This window comes from Xiphophorus couchianus, chromosome 6 (assembly GCF_001444195.1).
Source record: "Xiphophorus couchianus chromosome 6, X_couchianus-1.0, whole genome shotgun sequence".
NCBI lineage: Eukaryota > Metazoa > Chordata > Actinopteri > Cyprinodontiformes > Poeciliidae > Xiphophorus > Xiphophorus couchianus.
Window position 1 is genome coordinate 3,217,180 of NC_040233.1, and position 19,443 is coordinate 3,236,622.

The 19,443-nt window shown below is 42.8% G+C and overlaps 2 protein-coding genes across 2 annotated transcripts; both read left to right on the forward strand.

Annotated features, from left to right (window-relative positions):
* The first annotated feature begins 45 nt into the window (after positions 1-45).
* Positions 46-2,578, forward strand: fbxo36b (F-box protein 36b). Its single transcript, XM_028019648.1, has 4 exons — positions 46-284; positions 941-1,049; positions 1,767-1,939; positions 2,028-2,578. The coding sequence occupies exons 1-4, from the start codon at positions 96-98 to the stop codon at positions 2,370-2,372; spliced, it is 816 nt and encodes a 271-aa protein (XP_027875449.1). The 5' UTR covers positions 46-95; the 3' UTR covers positions 2,373-2,578.
* Positions 2,579-6,311: 3,733 nt separating this feature from the next.
* On the forward strand, positions 6,312-12,983 carry grk7a (G protein-coupled receptor kinase 7a). Its single transcript, XM_028019627.1, has 4 exons — positions 6,312-7,318; positions 8,477-8,932; positions 10,845-11,125; positions 11,307-12,983. The coding sequence occupies exons 1-4, from the start codon at positions 6,722-6,724 to the stop codon at positions 11,644-11,646; spliced, it is 1,674 nt and encodes a 557-aa protein (XP_027875428.1). The 5' UTR covers positions 6,312-6,721; the 3' UTR covers positions 11,647-12,983.
* The last annotated feature ends 6,460 nt before the right edge of the window (positions 12,984-19,443 follow it).

Here is a 19,443-nt window from a genome sequence, read left to right on the forward strand (position 1 = left end):
GTGTGTGTGTGTGTGTGCATTCTTTGTATATCAGGTTTCTTAAGTTGGGACTTGAGTCCGTATTTCGTATTGTAAACATAAAAATGTGAGCTGGTATGATGACGATAAAAAAAAAAATCCTTGAATCTCAACAGGACATTTCCCGACTGAGTCTGGCGTTGTCAGGGCAACGCCTAAACACTCTCGACATGGCGTCGCTTCTAACAGATCCATTATTTGAGACCTGTGGACGGGGTCCTCCGCCAATTAAAGATTATTATCACTTTTTTGTCACCAAGTCAGAAGTAAGTAACTACAGTGTGCTGCACAGAAGAGCCTTTGTTTTATTTTTTAAGTCGAAACGATAAATAGCTAGCATAAAGTGAACGTTAGCTAAACCTGCTGCAAGACAAACTTTCTCCAAGTTTTCCATCAGTTTTCTGCTCGTAAAGAAAAAAAAGCAGGTGCGTCTCAATGAATTAGAAGTCTTCAAAAAGTGAATTGCATTCAGTAATTTAATGTAAGAAAAACCTATTCATGCGAGGTTTCACAACGTACAGATAAACGGAAAGCATACGTTTCTGTTCATTTCAGTGATAATTGTTAACGACTGAAAAAAAAAATAATAATAAACTTCAGCTTCTCTGAAAATTGAAATAGTTAGGTTAGGTTATACAAATGACAAAAAGGACTTTAATCCCAGAATTATGACTTTTTATTTTTAATCAGAATTCTGAGATTTCTTTCAGTGACCTTTATCCTTTTCTGTAGGTTTTTATGTGGAAATGTGGACAGACCTTACTTTTTGTGCATGACTTTAGTTTTTATGTTCCATCATATGTCACAAATGTCTAGATGAAGAAAAGGGGCTTCACTGATATTTAATAAAAAGAACTAGTCTGTGTTTTTTTTCCCCCTCGCTCATTTGAACTGGAGCTCCTTTTACTCTGACTGTGTCCAGATAATATGGAGATGGTGGAAGATCTCCCCAAGAATGGTGGACAGACAAACCAAGCCTGGAGAGGTGAAGGAGTCTCTCAGTGACTTCTTGGAGGACGCTGATCTACAGAGTAAGGCAACTATATATCAAGATTTGTTAAAATACAGAGGAAATAAATAAATGTTTTGTCATAACTGGAAAACAAACAAAAGAGAAAAGACAAAACTAGTCATGGAACAGTGGTTAGTAGAGTTGTCTCTGGGTAATTTCAAATTTCTAAAATTTGTGCTTCCTCTCAATTTAGAGAGTATAAAAACTTGATTACATTTATGTTTTAATATTTTATGATCAAATCTATTCTTTACATTTGCTTTTTTTTTTTTTTTTTGGTATGGCAACATTTTTGTATCGGGAGGGGAAAAAAACAATATCAAACATTTAGTAAAAGTAGCCAGAAAAACGATTATCACCGATACTGTGCGGAATCTTAACACAAAAATACTAAAAGACCTTCTTCACTCCGCCTATCACACACTGCATGGTGAACTGGAGCTCCTGCCATCTGGTGAGAGATTAAGAGCCAAAAGCGAGAACGACTACATGTAAACACTCCTTTATCACTCAGGACATTGTTCAGTTTAATTTAAAATGTGATTAGCAGAAAATGATCATTTGAGATTTATTTCCTATAAGACTTGCTGTTGTAGAATCATTGTGTCTCTGATTGTGTTTCATCTGGTTGCAATAGACTTTAAAAAAAAAAAGGTTTTGCTAATTGTATCAAGCACTAAATAATATCAAGCACATAATCTGGAAAAAACAAACAAACTATGGCCTCCTCCTTCAGGAGAAGTCAGAGTGGTTTTTGGAGATCGTGTCTTGGAGTACACCAAGGCTTTGTGCGAAGGCCATTACAATTATCTTGATCGGCTGTCTGACTCCCTCCTTCTACGGATAATAAACTTTCTGGAGCTTGAGGATGTGGTTCAGCTTGCATGGACCTCACACAAGTTTCAGCAGGTGAGTTGCAGAAAAACACAAAATCTCTTAGGTAGAATATCCTCCTTTTACGACGCTGTATCCTACCGTGAAGTGTTTTTCCCTTCAGCTGTGCGAGTCAGAGGAGTTCTGGGAGCGGGCAATGCGTCGCCGCTGCTGCAGCATTTCTGACGAAGTGGCGTCTCTGGCGAATGAAATAGGCTGGCGCACCGTTTTCTTCACCAACAAGTTACATCTGCAGAAGCTGCTCAGCCGCAGGAGGCAGACGACTGAGGAGCAACAGGAAGACCCCGGAACCGATGAGGTTGCACAGTCACAGGACTCTTCCTCTGGAAGCTCTAAGGAGGAAATTATCGCTGGTGCTGGAGCTGATCCAGACTTTGACAACACTGATCCACACATTGACAACATCTCCGACCATAATGCCACCTCTGGTTCAGAGGTTGGAGTATGAGTCCATCAAACTCCTTTGCTGACCCCTTCAGGGACAACGTCAAGTTGTCTGAGGTTGAGAATTGCCTCAAAACGGGAAGTTGAGCAGGGGGCGGGAGGGAGCACAAAACCAATCTGACTGACTTAAACGTCATTAAAATTTCAGCTCAATTCTTATAGTTGTATTGCTAACATGTGTGATTAAATATCTGCTTAGATTCAGTTGAATCGTGTTTTTCTTGATTTTTCTACTTTACTTGTTTGATTGTATCTAAGTCACATACAGTATTTACAGTAGCAGGAATAATTTTAATGTTAATGTACATTGAAATGTACAATTTATAACTCAGAAGATGCAATTCATTCAATTTAAAAATATAGTAAGTGTGGCCTGTCATAGCAATTTTAGCTAAATTTAGTTATATACTGTTGTTGATGAAGTATGTTACTGGATGTCAATATGCTAGTTAGAGCCGTCGTGCTCATGATAGCATTTAAACTGTCACAAATGTGTATGAAATAACTAATTTTGATACATGCTACAGTATATACATCATTTTAGCTAACTGTGGCATTTGAGCTAAAGTTAGCTTATAAAGTTGTTGGCATAATAAATAGAGTATGTTACTATAGGGAAACATGCTAGCCATCATGCAAATAACACTTTAGCTAAAATTAGCAGTTTGGTCAATTTTGATATAATTGCTAAACTTAACATATTGAATGGACTAAGTCCATGTTTGTCAACATAATAGTAATAGCCCATATAATATTGACATCATTTTACCTGACTGTAGCATTTTTGCAAATTTTATCACCCATATAAACTGTTTGTATACCAGAGGGAGTAGGTCACTCAGTATTTTAGCTAATTTTGGACATTTTCATAGAACACAGTAAACGCATACACGAAATGTCCTTTTTTTTAAGGTTTGACTCTCCAGTTTGAGGCCTGCAGAACCTTACTCCCCACCTGAACTTGTGATTCGCGTCTTACCAATACAGACACTTTGGAAGGCCCCTTTTAGCTTTCTTCAGGAATGTTCTCATATTAAATGTGTCATAGTTAATAATTGCTTCTTGAGAATCAGATCTACAATTGGTTTAAAACTGTCATCAACTATTCCATCCCTGTCAAACAATCTTCTCCAAAGTTGTCTTCAAAAGAAAATCATTCTGTAAGGATGCCAACATTTTTGGCCTTGTTTGTATTTAATACTTACATCATCTCCCTCCCTATCTGAACAGGAGACACATAAAGTAGGAGTGTTTATAGGATTAATGGTGTCTAGGACTCAGAAGAAGCCCCCTAGGGGGCACAAGCAGCCAAAGCTAATGGACTGGTCTATTCTTAGCGTTCCCGCCTGCCTCCACTTTATTTGGAAGAAATATAGTGTTTACAAACATGTAAGGGTTATTTATATTTTTGATCAGGTTCCAGTTTTCCTCTACACTGAAATAGTTAGTCTTACTATACTGAAAGAAAAGGGAAGAAACACTGGCAGATGATCAGTCTGTCCTCCATGTTTTTCTTGAGACGTAAGGAGCTTCTTTGCTCCCCGTTTCGCAAACAGGCTTGTTCTCCAGCAGATTGTGAAGCACTGTGCATGTAGATACACTTGCACCCTCTTGCTGCCAGTACTGAGCAAGCTCTGCACTGGTGGCAACAGGACTCTGTTGCACAGCGCTGTGTAGCAGGTTTTCCTGGAGTTGTTGGAGACTCTTGGGGATCCTGAAGCCTTTTTGTTTTGTAAACTGTGGGACAATAACACTCCCAGTCAGAGGGCGGTGCAGGACACATTTAAAAAGATGACATCTCAGAACATACACAGAAGAAGAAAAGAAATTGAATAGGAGACTGGCTGCTTAAAATCTTTTAACAGTCTCCAGAATATAAAATCCTGAACTATCCCTTTAATTCGGCTCCCTGCTCCGCTGGGGATGTGTGCTGCATCTCCATGTAGAGCTGTCTGGTGGGCTTAAGAGGATTGAGTGAAACGGTGTGAAGACTACATAACATCTTCTGAGGCACGAGCTCAGAGTGGTTCCCTCATCTTAACCGTTGCTAACAACCCTCCACGAACCACCAAGCTAGGTTAATTACCCCAAGGTTAAAGCAGCAGGCGACTAGATAAGCATGAAAACCAACTGAAATAAAACATAAGAGGATCCTTTCTGGAAACAGTCCTGTGAACTTATCTGGCACAGATCTTTATTTTCAACCACTCTCTCCTGTGATCCGTTGTAACTAAGTGACTTGTGAAGGCACCGAGATCCAGTGGGAGAGTAACTGAGCAGCAGAAGTCATGTGTGGGGTAAAAGTGAAACTTACGGAGGGATCTGTGAGCTTTCAGCTTACAGTTCTCTTCCCTCCCTGACCTAGAAACAGATCAAACTCATGGCCTCTTTTCATCCACTCAGGAGGCTTAAGGGCTTCACTGACACTATGATCCATTTACAAGTCCACACTGTCATGGCTGACTCAATGATTTGGGCGCTGGCTCTCTTAGATCGAAATATTCTTAAGCTTTCTTTTAGCCAGTGAGAAATTACAAAGAAATAGCTAAAAAAAAATTTAAAAAAAGGAAACGTTGGTATTATTTTCCTCAGTAAAGTGGTTTCATGAGGACCTTAAGTATAACAGATCCCTCTGACTGTTTTTAGAAGCTGGGTGATCTGTGAGGAGTCTTCCCAGGCCACTCGAGGGGGTCAAAAGTTCTTACATTGGTGGTTGTGGACAGCAAGCAAAGCCTTTGATCTTCTGCAGGACACTGACAGCTTGTGACTGTTTGAGAAAGGATTAGCTAATATTATCTCAGGTTTATCGACCTGAATTGGCCCACACATTATAATAGACGAAGCGTTGGGATTGCCTGTAGAAACAGGAATAAAATATTAATTGGCGTCTAAGGTTTACAATTAAAATTGTTTCAGAGATTTTAAAACCAGGTACTATGAAAAGGTGATAAGCAGCTGATATGCAGTAGATGGCCATCTTGGTGACTTATTAAATGGTCTAGAAGGTGGAAGCTAACGGCTAGTCCCAGAGCGGCCAAGGCCAAACAAAACACAGTAAAGTATTTTCCTTGAGTCCATTTCAAACTATAATTTAGCTTTTTTTTTGTATTGCCTTTGTAGTAATGGATTCTTCCTCACTGTGTGACTTTTCAGTCCTTGTTCCTTTTTGAGATGATCAACTGGTCTCCTTCCTGAAGAATATCATAGCTGGACATTGCCATGGGCTTTATCCTTGTACATAACTGTTGTAACAGGTGAATGTGGCACCTTCACTGATCTTGAAATTGTACCTGCAGCTATTGAACCAAACTACATAGAAAAGCTGCTATTAGACTACTTTTATTGAATTTCACATGCAATAAAAACTGCTCTGTTCTACTTAATCTTTGTCCAAAGTGATTAGGGCCCCAAGTAGCCAAATGCGGCTCCAGAGCTGCAGTTTGCAGACCGTCAGTGCAGGAAAACATCTGGTTTTAGTCACATCTGTAACATCTGCTTGTTTCCACACCAGGATGTTGTTGGAGATTATCTCACTCAATATGGTCTTCGTTATGACAATAAAAACACAGTATTATTAGAAATGTGTTGCAGATTTTTGTTCTTCCTTTTTCGGTGATCAAGAGATGGCCATTGATGAGTTAGAGTAAATATTGCCGGTGAGAGAGTGTTAGGGGAGATAGAAAAAAAAAAAGGCAAGCAGATTAGAAGTGAGCTCACTGAGGTCCATGTTCTGGTGAGACAGGCAGGAGGGAAGTAACGATGCCCAAGATCTTTTCCCATTCCATCTGCGCACATGTAAATGATAACTTGTGATAACATGAGGTAATAACTACACAATATTCAATTCAATTTCGCAGTTGTTATGTTTTAAGTAAATGCAGATAGACATACTAGATTTATTTAAATTTATCCATGACATATGTCAAAAAAAAATGTTTCTGGTTGTTTCTTTCTTTTGATCTTACTGTGCACCTCACTGTTATCTTCATGGTCAACAGAATCCAAAGGACCACTGCTAGACTTTGAAAAATCAGGGACAGATATAGAGGTCTTCAAAGCCTCTTACGACAGAGACGCTTACGATTCCCTTTCCGTGTACAGCATCCTTGAATAGACCACACAAATATCCTTAAGCCAAAATCCCTCCTTGGTATTTAATTCTAAATGAGTAATTACTGGGTGTGTCAGTGTGTCTTAGGTTTGCAGGTGTGCTGTGTGCAGGAGCTCATTTGCACGCTGACTTTGGGAGAGAAGTGCACTCTCGCATAGACGCACAAACTCCAAGTGGGCATCCTTGGGAAGCCACTGAAGAAGCCAGTCACGTAGGGGGACAGAACACATAGAACCGCCAAGATGTGTGACATGGGGGGCTTGGATAACCTGGTGGCCAACACGGCCTACCTGAAAGCACAAGGAGGGGATGACAAGGAGATGAAAAAGCGCCGCCGGAGCTTGTCTCTGCCCAAGCCGGAGCAGTGTGCTGCCGTCAGAGGAGCCATCGACAAGGACTTTACATTCATTTGTGAAAGGCAGCCTATAGGGAAAAGGCTTTTCCGTGATTTTCTGTCTAGTACCCCTGAGTTCAAACTTGCTGCAGAGTTCCTGGATGAGCTGTATGACTGGGACCTCGCTGAAGGTGCAACCAAAGAGAAGGCTCGGCAAGAAATTATGACAAAGTACTGCAAAGCTGACTCCAAATCCTTCCTGACCTTTCTTACCGGGGAGCCTGCGGAAAAATGCAAGTCTGTTACAGATGCCAACTTTGAAGAGGTGATGAAAACCCAGGTCCAGGAGGGTGTAAGAGAATTTCTGAAAGGCAAGCCTTTTACAGAATACCAGGCCAGCCAATTCTTTGACAAATTCCTTCAGTGGAAGGAGTACGAAAAGCAGCCCATCAGTGACAAATACTTTTACGAATTCAGGACTCTGGGAAAAGGGGGCTTTGGTGAGGTAAGCATGAAAACTTATTTTTAAATACAGATATGTATCTTTTATACTTTAGTCATTTTATGAGATTTCCAAATTCAAGTTCTAAAATCCTACTGGCATTTTTGCATTTCTTGGTCGTAATAAATTGCCGTTGATGTGAACTTGAGGATTAACCTCATTTCAAGCTGACTGACAAGCATGAGCCATAAAATCACAATTTATATTGTTGGTGCAGAATCAAATCTGATGAACCGACAGAAAATAAGGGCCAAAATAAGAAGCCATTGACTCCCAAAAACAAATATTTAAAACTTATCTGTTTTGAGCCATCGAGGTATTTCAAAAAGGGAAATATTTGTCAAACAGAAGCATTATCTGCCATCACTGATAAAAGGTGCACAAAATCATCAGATGAACACTACTATCCTGTAATGGCTTAGCATTACATTCACATACACAGGTCTTAGAGCTGACCCCTGGGGAACTTATTTGGAGTTAGGGATTACCATGACTGACCCTTATAGCTGCTACCTCAAATGGCCCTCATTAGTATGTTGTCCATTTTTTAACAAAACACTGGAGGTTACTATGACTTAGTCTATATATTGATTGTGTCATGTTTCTACCTAAAGACAAAAACTGATATTGATTAGAAGTTTGGTTTAAGATGTGGGCAAAACAAGTTTCCAGAGTGATGCTAAGTGATGCTAAGGATCAGCTAGCAAGAGTCAAGTTAGGTTGATTCCTACGTCCAGTTTTTCAATTGCCTTGTGCCCAAGCCAATAGATAATTGGATAATTGATGATTAGTATATCATAGAGAATGGGATACTAATGAAATGGTTTAACATTCACAATCAGAGTAAGTGTTCTGGCTAAGTTTGTTTGCACAAAGAATTTGACCTTGGTGTCACAAACTCAGAACATATAGACCATAACCATAAAACCTTATAAGCCTTCTATAATAAACATTACATTGTTCATTAGTGTGAAAAATGTTCAAGAAATAAAAAAGCTTTTGGTCATTCATTCTACATAGATAAATTGGTCTTTAGCTGCATCTGTTAGCTTGATACCAGAAGATGACATTTTGGTTCTGTCTAGAAATTGTAGATGTTCTAAGCATCTATCATAATGAAGAAACCCTCATGTTTTCCAAACAATGTTTTATTCCTTGTAGGTATGTGCTGTTCAGGTCAAGAACACGGGTCAGATGTACGCCTGCAAGAAGTTGTGTAAAAAGCGTCTGAAAAAGAAGGGTGGTGAAAAAATGGCCCTTTTAGAAAAGCAGATCTTGGAGAAGGTCAACAGTCTGTTTCTGGTCAACTTGGCCTATGCATATGACACCAAGACTCACCTGTGCCTTGTCATGACCCTGATGAATGGAGGAGACCTCAAGTACCACATTTACAATATAGGATACGATGGCAAAGGTGTGGACAAGGGCATAGAGATGAAACGCATCATTCACTACACTGCACAAATCACCACTGGCATCCTGCACCTCCACGCCATGGATATTGTATACCGTGACATGAAGCCTGAGAATGTTCTGCTGGACAGTCAAGGCCAGTGTCGACTTTCAGATTTGGGTCTGGCAATAGAGGTCGTTCCCGGAAAAACTGTCACCCAGATGGTGAGTAGACGAACATTGCGGCTGTGTGGTTTCAAGAACTGAGAATGCATCTGATACACTGTACAACAGAAAGCTATTTAGAATCATCCCTTGTATGGGATGGGATGGTATGACTGATGTTAAGGCAGTAGTTTTTGTTAGCTTACGCTCTGAAGAAACAAAAAAGTCCAAATTAACCAGGATCAGTGGTCCCTGGGTAGTCGGCTAATGTAAAGAAAAGGTTGAGCTCATTTCAGCATGTAGACATATTGTCACCCTTTGGTAGAGTTTCAGTGTAAATCCGGACAGGGATTACTGGTTTGTTTAAAGATCTTTGCAATTAGAGCCTCTCAATCGATTATATAACTCATTTGATCCTTTAGCACTCAGGACAAAGCTTGAACATTTGTAGGCAACCATTTTGAGATACACTAGCACATATGCTTTTGTGAGCGTCTTAAGGGGAGAGATTTTATTCGTTCTATCCGGCTGTGAAAATCAACTCATCTTCATTGAGGGTCCCCAAGTGAAGGGCACACTGATAAAATTGAAAAAGTACAGCTTACCAGAACCAGAGTAGGTGCCTATACTATAAGATTATGTACTAATATCTGAAAACAATGGTAGATTTGTTAAAAATCTTGAGTAAAACGCATTGAACAGACAAACAATTGAAGATTCTGATAGTATATTAGTCAGCAACATTTTTCACCTCAATTGTCAAAAAAGAAGACCAATATTGCCACTGGTTTTGTTCAGGACTTACTTGCAGGAGCAAAGAGTAAGCTCTCGGCTCTATGAAAGTCCAGTAAGCTCATTATTGATCTCTGCGATGCTCTCCAGTCAGCCAAAGTGACTGGGCTAACCTCCTACAGGCAAGCCTGGCTTTGGTCCCATAATCCTCTTACTGAGCATTACACAAGTCTGTCCCTGATTAGATTGAAAGACTGAAGAAAAACTTGCATTGCATATGTTCAGACATGATAGTTTGCAATCAGTTTCATCTTGGAGACAAAAAATTCCAGAGGTTGCCTCTGCTTTCCTCCTTTGTGTGGACCGGGTGATCCTATGTGACATGGTGCTGGTACAAAACTACTAGGCCTTCAAATCACAGATGTGTGGCAACTCAATCTTTGTGAAGGACAGATCTAGAGGTGCCAAAGGTGTCCAGTAATCCCAATCATCAGTGCAAAAGACTTAAATAGCACAAATGGCGAGGTCCTCAATCAATGTCTACATTTATATACGTATGAGCAAAGAGGCAGGTGCGTTTTCTTGAGGGGATTGCTACTGGCAATGATTCCAGGTCAATTGCCTACCTGCATGGCTTTGCACTGAGGGTGGAGCAAAGAATAGAAAGGAATGATTTGGGCTGATAGTAATAGTCTTTAAGGTGTTAGGATATGTAAGTGCACTGACTGACTCGAGGTTTCAAACAGAAATAGTTCAACGCAGGTCCGTGGCGCATGTTCTTTAGCTGGCATAATGGGCTCTGTGTTTGGATGTCTGCATGCATTTCTGCTGGGGGCTACAACATCCAGAAATGGCCAGGCCTTATATAAGAGACAGGACAACTCAGGGTGCAGACACACACAACTCTTGACAGCTAGTAGGCTTAGCATTAGGATTAGGCTCCTGGCTTTAAGGCTGGCAACAGGGTCACACAAGGAAAGGGAAAGATAAAAAGAAGGGGAAGTGGTGGAGAGAGGCAGGAGGGAAGGAGAATGAAAGGTGGTATTTCATTGGACAGTTCAATATATACATTTGGAAATGCATACTCTTAAGCAGAAATGTATTCCATGATCTAACAACATTCTCTAAAACATGTCACGCTTTCATTGACAGACATGTCAGAAGTCTCGACTTCGATTCGACTTTTATCATGTTGACCTCAACATTTCTAAATTTCCTACCTTTTATGTCTGCTGTCCAGGCTGGTACAGGAGCCTACATGGCCCCTGAACTCCTGAACAAAACACCATATCGGACATCAGTGGACTGGTGGGCCCTGGGCTGCAGTATCTATGAGATGGTGGCAGGCTACACACCTTTCAAAGGCCCTGAGAGCAAAAAGGAGAAAGTGGAGAAGGAGGAGGTCCAACGACGCATTCTCAATGAGGAGCCAAAGTGGGAGCACAAGTGCTTTGATGCTGCCACTAAGGACATCATCCAGCAGTTCCTCAAGAAGAAGATAGATGAGCGCCTGGGCATAAGGTAAGAGCAGGTTCTTCTGGAGTTATTAGGGATGGACAGAAGGCCCCCTGCTACCTCAACAGTAGCCTCTTCATATCATCCTTAGTCAGGGCATCAGGCATAAGTGTCAGCATCGGTGATTAGCCTTTTGGTAATTCTGGATCTACATGAATTCACACATGTATTTTTCTCCTTTTAACAGGAACAACATGGAGGATCCGAGGAAGCACGAGTGGTTCAAGACAATCAACTTCCCTCGCCTGGAGGCAGGGCTCGTGGACCCTCCCTGGGTGCCCAAACCCAACGTCGTCTACGCCAAGGATACAGGCGACATCGCAGAGTTCTCCGAGATCAAAGGCATTGAGTTCGATGCCAAGGATGATAAATTTTTCAAGGAGTTCAATACGGGCGCAGTGCCCATTCCCTGGCAGCAGGAGATGATCGACACCGGACTGTACGACGAACTCAGTGATCCCAACAGGAAGGAGGGCGCAGGAGGTCTAGATGATGACAAGAAGTCCGGCACGTGTGCGCTCCTCTGAGCGGGCTCACGTTAGGCTTCTGACACCTCAGTAATTTGCTTTCTCATGGACCATAGCATCGGTGTAAAAAGTGGATCATGTTTCATGAGGGGTAAGGATTGGCATCTTTGCAGAGAGAAAGAGCTTGTAAGGATGCTGATGGCTTAGAGGTGGGCTGCTCCTGAAACAGAGCTCACAAAAGCATGAACAATGACATGATGATGTATTTTACACATCATTCCTGGTCCACAGCTTCTCTTAAAGACATGCGTATTAAATTCTGTAGACTTGCAACTACATTGACCAAGAGTGACTGCTAGCAGTAAGTTGTTTTTTTTTATCCACACAAGTGTTTGCAGTGAAACCGCAAAAGTAAACTGGTGTTTGCACGGGAATACACTTGGAAACTGTTGTTACATGTACAACTGTAAAGATAGAAATGTAAAGTGTCTTCTAGTCTTTGAAATCCATCAGTCCTGCTGGATTGTGGAATATCTGCGTTTATTTACGCTTCCATAACACCAGGGGGTTTCTACAGTCAGGAGTGGGGTTTTCTTCCACCACCGCATTCCACAAAGATATTTGTAGTATTCTTTTTTCGATATTATTTTAGACCACGTAGTTACAGCGAAACACAGCATTTACATCCGTCTGACTTCTTAGTTTTATACAAACTATAAAACGCGACTGTATGTGTTGTACATAGAGTTGTGCAAGTATCTATGCACAGAAAAAGGAAGCTTTATGTAAGTAATTTCAAGTTTAGAATGATTTTAGAGAAATTAAATAATACCAAACGCCTCCCCGCTCTGAGTCGCTCCTGTGTTGGTGCTGCAACGTTTGACATAAGGACGGAGAGTGAAGCCCAGGGATGTTTTGGGACAGAAGAGTGCACAACTAGCAGATCATTTCTGCGTATGATGGAGGACAATTTAGAGGAGTTGGGCAATAAATTCCTGTACCAGGAGTTCCCTGTCCATGGCCCTGAAGCTCTGTGATCATTCAGGGCTGTTTTTATTAGTCTAATGATTGTAAAAAAAGAAAAAACTCAAGCTAGTTAGATATCGTAAATTATTGTATAGTTTATGTTGAGCTGAGTCTAGAGACTTTGAATAGGCCAGTTGTTCTTGTTGATTGTCTCAGGGTCTTTATTTGTTTTAAACGGGCAGATCTCAGGCAGAGTTGAGTTTTTACCATTTATGTGAATATAATTCAAATGTGCAATCATGTTCCTGTACATATGAATGAAAGAAAATGAAGTAATGCGCTGTGTAAATCTGAAAAAAACAAACAAACAAACAAAAACCTTTACGTTTGAATCAGCTGGAGGAAATTAAATATGTCTTTTGAAATCCGTGCTTCTGGTTTTCATGTGTTTTTGTCACCTGCTGCCAGCGTCAGAACAGCCCAGATTGTGGCGCGTTATGCTTTTCCCCGTCACTATATTTACACAGAGACGGTGCTGCTGAGGACTCAGGAGTGAATCCTAAAAATATCCATTGCACTAATCCCCTCTAAAGATGCTGACTACAGCCAGGTCTTGGTTTCCACAAATTGGCAAGTTAAACTTTTAGCTGATTAGGTGATAACCCTTTTGCCATCTTAGTTTAAACCTGTTTCAAATCGCCTCAAGGTTCTGGGCAATTCAATGCTTCGGACATGTGCAAGGTGAAGATTTGCGTACAGCATTTTCTTTCCAAAGCGGTGAAAGAAAATGCTTTCACCATTTCAAAGCAAGTATTTGACGCACTAGTTTGAATTTACCATGGATTTTCTCCAAACGAGGTTGAAATAATATACAGGTTGAAATTTAGACTCACACAAGTATTTGGTTAAATCTCCCTCAACAAGTTGCAGAGAAACAACCTGCTTTCTGGTCTAACAAGAATATTTGACCACAATTTGTCAAGTTTGCTTGACAAATTGAGAAATGATTGCTTCCAATGGTAGCTACGTTTGTCTGAGTATTTAATTCACTAGTTGTGTGCTGTGAAGCTTACCGGAAATGACCTGCGCTGTAAACAACCATCCTCCACTGTGAAGAGAGAAGTGTTCATCCTGACAAAGCGGCTGTTTATGTTGATTCAATATTTGGAGGTGTGGCCAACATGGACTGAACGACTTTGTTCACTCCCTTCTCTGCCATTACTAAACTACAGGCAACTGACGTCATCATTCACGATTTCTCCGTCTGTTCACTGATTGGCCAGGTTGAAATTCTACCGGAGGAATCAAAGTAAGTGGGAGAAACACCTACATTTGCATATAGGAAGGTAGCAGCCTCGCTGTCAGTTTCCTGGCACTTACACAGATTTTACGCCAGACCTTCAATAATTCTGAGGTTGGTGCCTGACCAAAAACTTAACCCTGTTTCATCATTTCTAAATACCAGTTTTTGATGTGTGTTTGGCACCACTGAGCTTTTGGAACATTCAGATGCATCAGTGATTCAAACATCTAGCTGTTGATTTGAAGTCAAAGAACTCAGAAGTTGTCCTCTTTCACTATGTCTTGCAGTTTGTGTTATTAAAATGATTTATTAATTTATTGTCCTAACTCATATCATTCAAGTATCTTCAGAGAATCCTGGATAGTGACGCTGTGGGAAGAAAGGAGCAGTCAGACTTGCAACAAATCTGAAGAGGCTTCTGACTGAAGACTGTTGCAGTCCAGCTCAATACCTGGGCAGCAGAGAGGATATTCCACAATAATATGACTTGGCTTTAGCTTTAGCATCTCCACTTTAAATCGCTGTCTGGTTAGAACTTCCTCCTTCTAGCTTTGCTCTTTGGTCCTGCTCTGCATCCAGGCAATTTAATTCATCAGTTTAAATGTAATTTTTCTTTGGGATCAATAAAGCATTTCAAATTTATTTTTTGAATGCTCCCAAGCACACATCAAAACTGCTTTTATGCTGGATAATGCAGGATAACTCCAAGCTTATAGAATAGCACTGACCTCCATCTTGTTGAAAATGTATGGTTTATGTCTGAAAGCCAGATCTGCGGAGGGAAACCGATCAAATCAACCGAGTTCTGCCAGTTCCTGTAAGGTGAATGGATAATTATCCAGTCAGAATGGGGTCAGGAGATGGTTATGAAAATTATGTGGATTTTCTACAAGTTGTTGAGGGACACATATCAGAATATTTGTGTGTGCATGTGGAAGGTTGACTTAAGTTCACCAAATAATTTGATTCATTGAATTTGTTGTAATAATCTTATCAATCCAAAAGGAACGGCATCATTCAAAGCCTTTAAGTTGATGATATTCGTTTTATTTTGCATGTTGGGAGAAGAAATTAATAAAAACTCAAAAGAAATATCATTTGCCTGTCAAAGCTGAAGATCAACACTTTAAAAAAAAATCCTGAATAAGGATATGGTAAAATGTTGATACATTTTATTGGCCTCATTGAAACTTGAGATACCAAGTGGGAAAAGCTTTTATCTTCAACTTCAGCTGTTTACTGCTGTCCAAGTCAAGGACAGTAAGAGCTTAGAAGACGTTAAGGTGGATTCTTGCTGCAGCTAAAGCCCAGGAGATTATCTCACATTTAGCAGGAGCTGCTGCTGCTGTTGCTGCAGCTGAGAGTGAAGGACGGAGCTTCTGCAGCCTCATGGGTGATGGAGGTGATGAAGATTCAGAGCAGACAGAAGATCAGACTTATTTTACATCTGTTCCTGATGTTTTCTGGTCTCAGCTCCAAGTTCAGCCTCTGGTAGGGTTCATTACCAGGCCCAACATGACCGTTCTATCTAAATTAGCTTAATGGAAACACATGAAAACAAAATAAATAAAAATCACGTTTTAGATTGACCATTTTTGCGCTCGGGTGAGGTGGTTTTTCAGCTGCATTGAAACAGAAACTGCAACGGAAAACCATTTTTTCAAATCACAAGAGTCACAAGATAAATAACCAGATGTTGCAGCTGTGCCTGCAGCAGGAGGTTAGGGTTCTACGAGACACAATCTTCAGATTTTTATTCTCATGTTGAGAACAACCTGTATAATCTTTTTACTCGACACAAAATACATTAAAGTTTTTGATTGTGGCATATGAAAACAATCTCGCATGTCATGCTTATGGTTGTCTTCTGAAGAGGTCAGGGTTAGTTCATGTCCAACTGTGATAGAATTATGACGTGAAGAGTGTAGCTTCAGATTGTGCTCTGAAAATTGCATAAATGGTTTCTTTTTTTTTTATCAGGATAATGATTCTTATCTCACCGACCATTTACCAGCAACGTTTATAGAAATAACATCACATTATTGAAACAGTGATGGATTATTGCAAAACTAACAAAAGCCAGCCAAGGAAACAAGGCTTTGCCTGTAGATGAGCCTGTCAAAGAATGCTGTTAAATAATATAGGTTTAAATGTTAAATATTCATGATATTACTCTTTAAATTGATATCAACTTTGTCTTACCCCTATCAACGCCAAGGTGGTGGTGTATGTCCAATGCTTTCCATTAATTTCTTGTCTGTCACTGCTTGGTCAGCAGACTTTCTGGCGCCCCCATGTGGTCACAAAAATGTACTACAATAAAAATGAGAGTATGTTAGAAAAAAACTCGTATTTATATCTATGAAAAAACCCGATCTGCAGTCCAATTACTTCCACCACCCGATTAATAATAACTTATCTGAAGATAAAAATTTCCTTTTCATTCCGTCTATGCATATCTCTATGGTAATCTTACGTGACGACCTTTTACACGTGCTTCATCATATAACACAGGGCTCTGGAAGTAAGAGAATTTTCAGAAGATTAGAAATAACTTACTAGAAATAATGATTATGTTTGAAATCCTTCCAATCTCTCTTTGAGGAACCCAAGCGCTCTGACAATCATACTATTATTAATAAGAAAAAGATACTTGGAAAAACTAAATATGACTTAGAAAGAAAAGGGTGAGCTTATTTCTAAGTCGGGATATGCTGATCAGTCATAAGCAGACAGTATCTTACCTGATGTATTGCTTAAATCAGGCGAGTACGTGATAAATAAAAAATAAAAAAAGCAGGTGTGTCTTTCAAATTAAAAATTGCTTTGTTATGTCAGTGAAAAAGTGAACAATATTCCTTAAACATAAAAAAAACAACATTTGATTCTCCATCCTTTTCTTGTCAGTTTATTTGAGGAGGATGCTTGGCATGTCATGATCTGTGTCTTTCTGTGTTTACTTAGAGTTTTCTGTCCCCTTAAGTCTCTTCGTTGTCCTGTCCTCCCCTTGATTGTTCCCAGGTGTGTCTCGTTTCTATGATTACCCCCAGTGTATTTAGTGTCACCTGTGTGTCTGTTCTTTGTCGGGTCCTCGTCGTTACTTGCCGCCCTTGTCGTTTGTCGTTCCGTTCCTGTGTGCCCAGTCTATTTTTCATCCCTCGTTTACCGGTTGCTACCGGCGTCGAGCCCTGGCTTTAGCTCGGCCGTGCTGCCCGGCATTGGGACTGTTTTGGACTGTGTGTTGCATTATTAAATTCATTATTCATCTTACCTGGGTCCACTGCGTCTGCCTCACCACCATCTACACCGCATATCATGACAGAAGGACCCGAACAATTGTACGGTGAGGCACGCTAATTACATCATGGACCCAGGGGGCTTGCGGAAAACCATAAAGGACTATGTCGAAGAGGTGGCAAGGCCATACTCTGCCCGTCACCGCCTGAATATAGCCACACGCTTGGTGATTATGCTGGACGAATGGATCCCGCGACTTCCGCATCTGGGGCTGGCGGAGTTGCAACAGGAGGCAGAGAGGGAGTGCCTGACGGCGGCTGCCGTGCTGAGAGGTAACCCTCTGCCTCCCAATCCGCACAGTTTCTCCGCCAGCCCAGATCCAGCTCCAGCTCCGGGACCAGCACCCCCAACCGGCGCAGCCGGCGCACCCGAGGCCGTTTCAGCCGGCGTTCCAGCCGGCGCACCCGAGGCCGAATCAGCCGGCGTTCCGGCCGGCGCACCCGAGGCCGAATCAGCCGGCGTTCCGGCCGGCGCACCCGAGGCCGAATCAGCCGGCGTTCCGGCCGGCGCACCCGAGGCCGAATCAGCCGGCGTTCCGGCCGGCGCACCCGAGGCCGAATCAGCCGGCGTTCCGGCCGGCGCACCCGAGGCCGAATCAGCCGGCGTTCCGGCCGGCGCACCCGAGGCCGAATCAGCCGGCGTTCCGGCCGGCGCACCCGAGGCCGAATCAGCCGGCGTTCCAGCCGGCGCACCGGAGGCCGAATCAGCCGGCGTTCCAGCCGGCGCACCCGCCGGCGCACCGGAGGCCGTTCCAGCCGGCGTTCCTGCCGGCGCACCGGAGGCCGTTCCAGCCGGCGTTCCTGCCGGCGCACCGGAGGCCGTTCCAGCCGGCGTTCCACCCGAGACCCTGACCTCCAGCGCTCCACCCGAGACCCTGACCTCCAGTGTTCCACCCGAGACCCTGACCTCCAGCGTTCCACCCGAGACCCTGACCTCCAGCGTTCCACCCGAGACCCTGACCTCCAGCGTTCCTCCCGAGACCCTCAGCGTTCCTCCCGAGACCCCGACTCCAGAGACCCTCTGCGTTCCTCCCGAGACCCCGACTCCCGAGACCCTCTGCGTTCCTCCAGAGACCCCGACCTTCTGCGTTCCCTCCGAGACCCTGACCTTCTGTGTTCCCACTGAGACCCCCTGTGCTCCACCAGAGACCCTGCCTCGGGGGGCTCGTCGTCGCCGTCTGTGGGCGGCCCCCGGGACTCCCCGTTGCCACCTCCGGCGCCGCGGACGGCCGCTAGACCGCCTCCGGGGTTCCCACCTCCAGCGCCGCGGGCGACCGCCGGACCGCCTCTGTGGTTCCCGTCTCCAGCGCCACGGACGGCCGCTGGACCGCCTCTGTGGTTCCCGCCTCCAGCGCCGCGGACGACCGCCAGACCGCCTCCGTGGTTCCCGCCTCCAGCGCCGCGGACGACCGCCGGACCACCTCCGTAGTTCCCGCTGCCGCGGACGACCGCCAGACCACCTCAGTGGTTCCCGCCTCCTTTGCCTCCGCCCACCCTGTGGGTAGTTTTTTTTTTTTTGTTGTTTATGGACTCTTGACCCTTCTTGTTTTTCCGCCCACGACTGTGGGTTGTTTTTTTTTTTGTTAGTTTGGACTCTGGCCCGCCGTCCGGCACCCCTCCACCCACCCTTGTTGGGTTTTTTGGGTTTTTGTTTTTTTTCTTGGGCGTCTGGTAGCCGCCCTTGAGGGGGGGGTACTGTCATGATCTGTGTCTTTCTGTGTTTACTTAGAGTTTTCTGTCCCCTTAAGTCTCTTCGTTGTCCTGTCCTCCCCTTGATTGTTCCCAGGTGTGTCTCGTTTCTATGATTACCCCCAGTGTATTTAGTGTCACCTGTGTGTCTGTTCTTTGTCGGGTCCTCGTCGTTACTTGCCGCCCTTGTCGTTTGTCGTTCCGTTCCTGTGTGCCCAGTCTATTTTTCATCCCTCGTTTACCGGTTGCTACCGGCGTCGAGCCCTGGCTTTAGCTCGGCCGTGCTGCCCGGCATTGGGACTGTTTTGGACTGTGTGTTGCATTATTAAATTCATTATTCATCTTACCTGGGTCCACTGCGTCTGCCTCACCACCATCTACACCGCATATCATGACATGGCATTGTTTCTTAAAAAGAGAATTGGCTTCAATAAATGCCGAAAATATCCTAATAAGACGGAACACTGAAGTATTCGGGGTTATTATTGTCTACAGTGACATAAAAGTTAAAGTAAATAAGTTAGTGTGCTAACATGCTTGACTTTACAAAGTCAAAAACAAGCTAAAATGGACATGAAACAACAAAACACCACAGGAAACTAT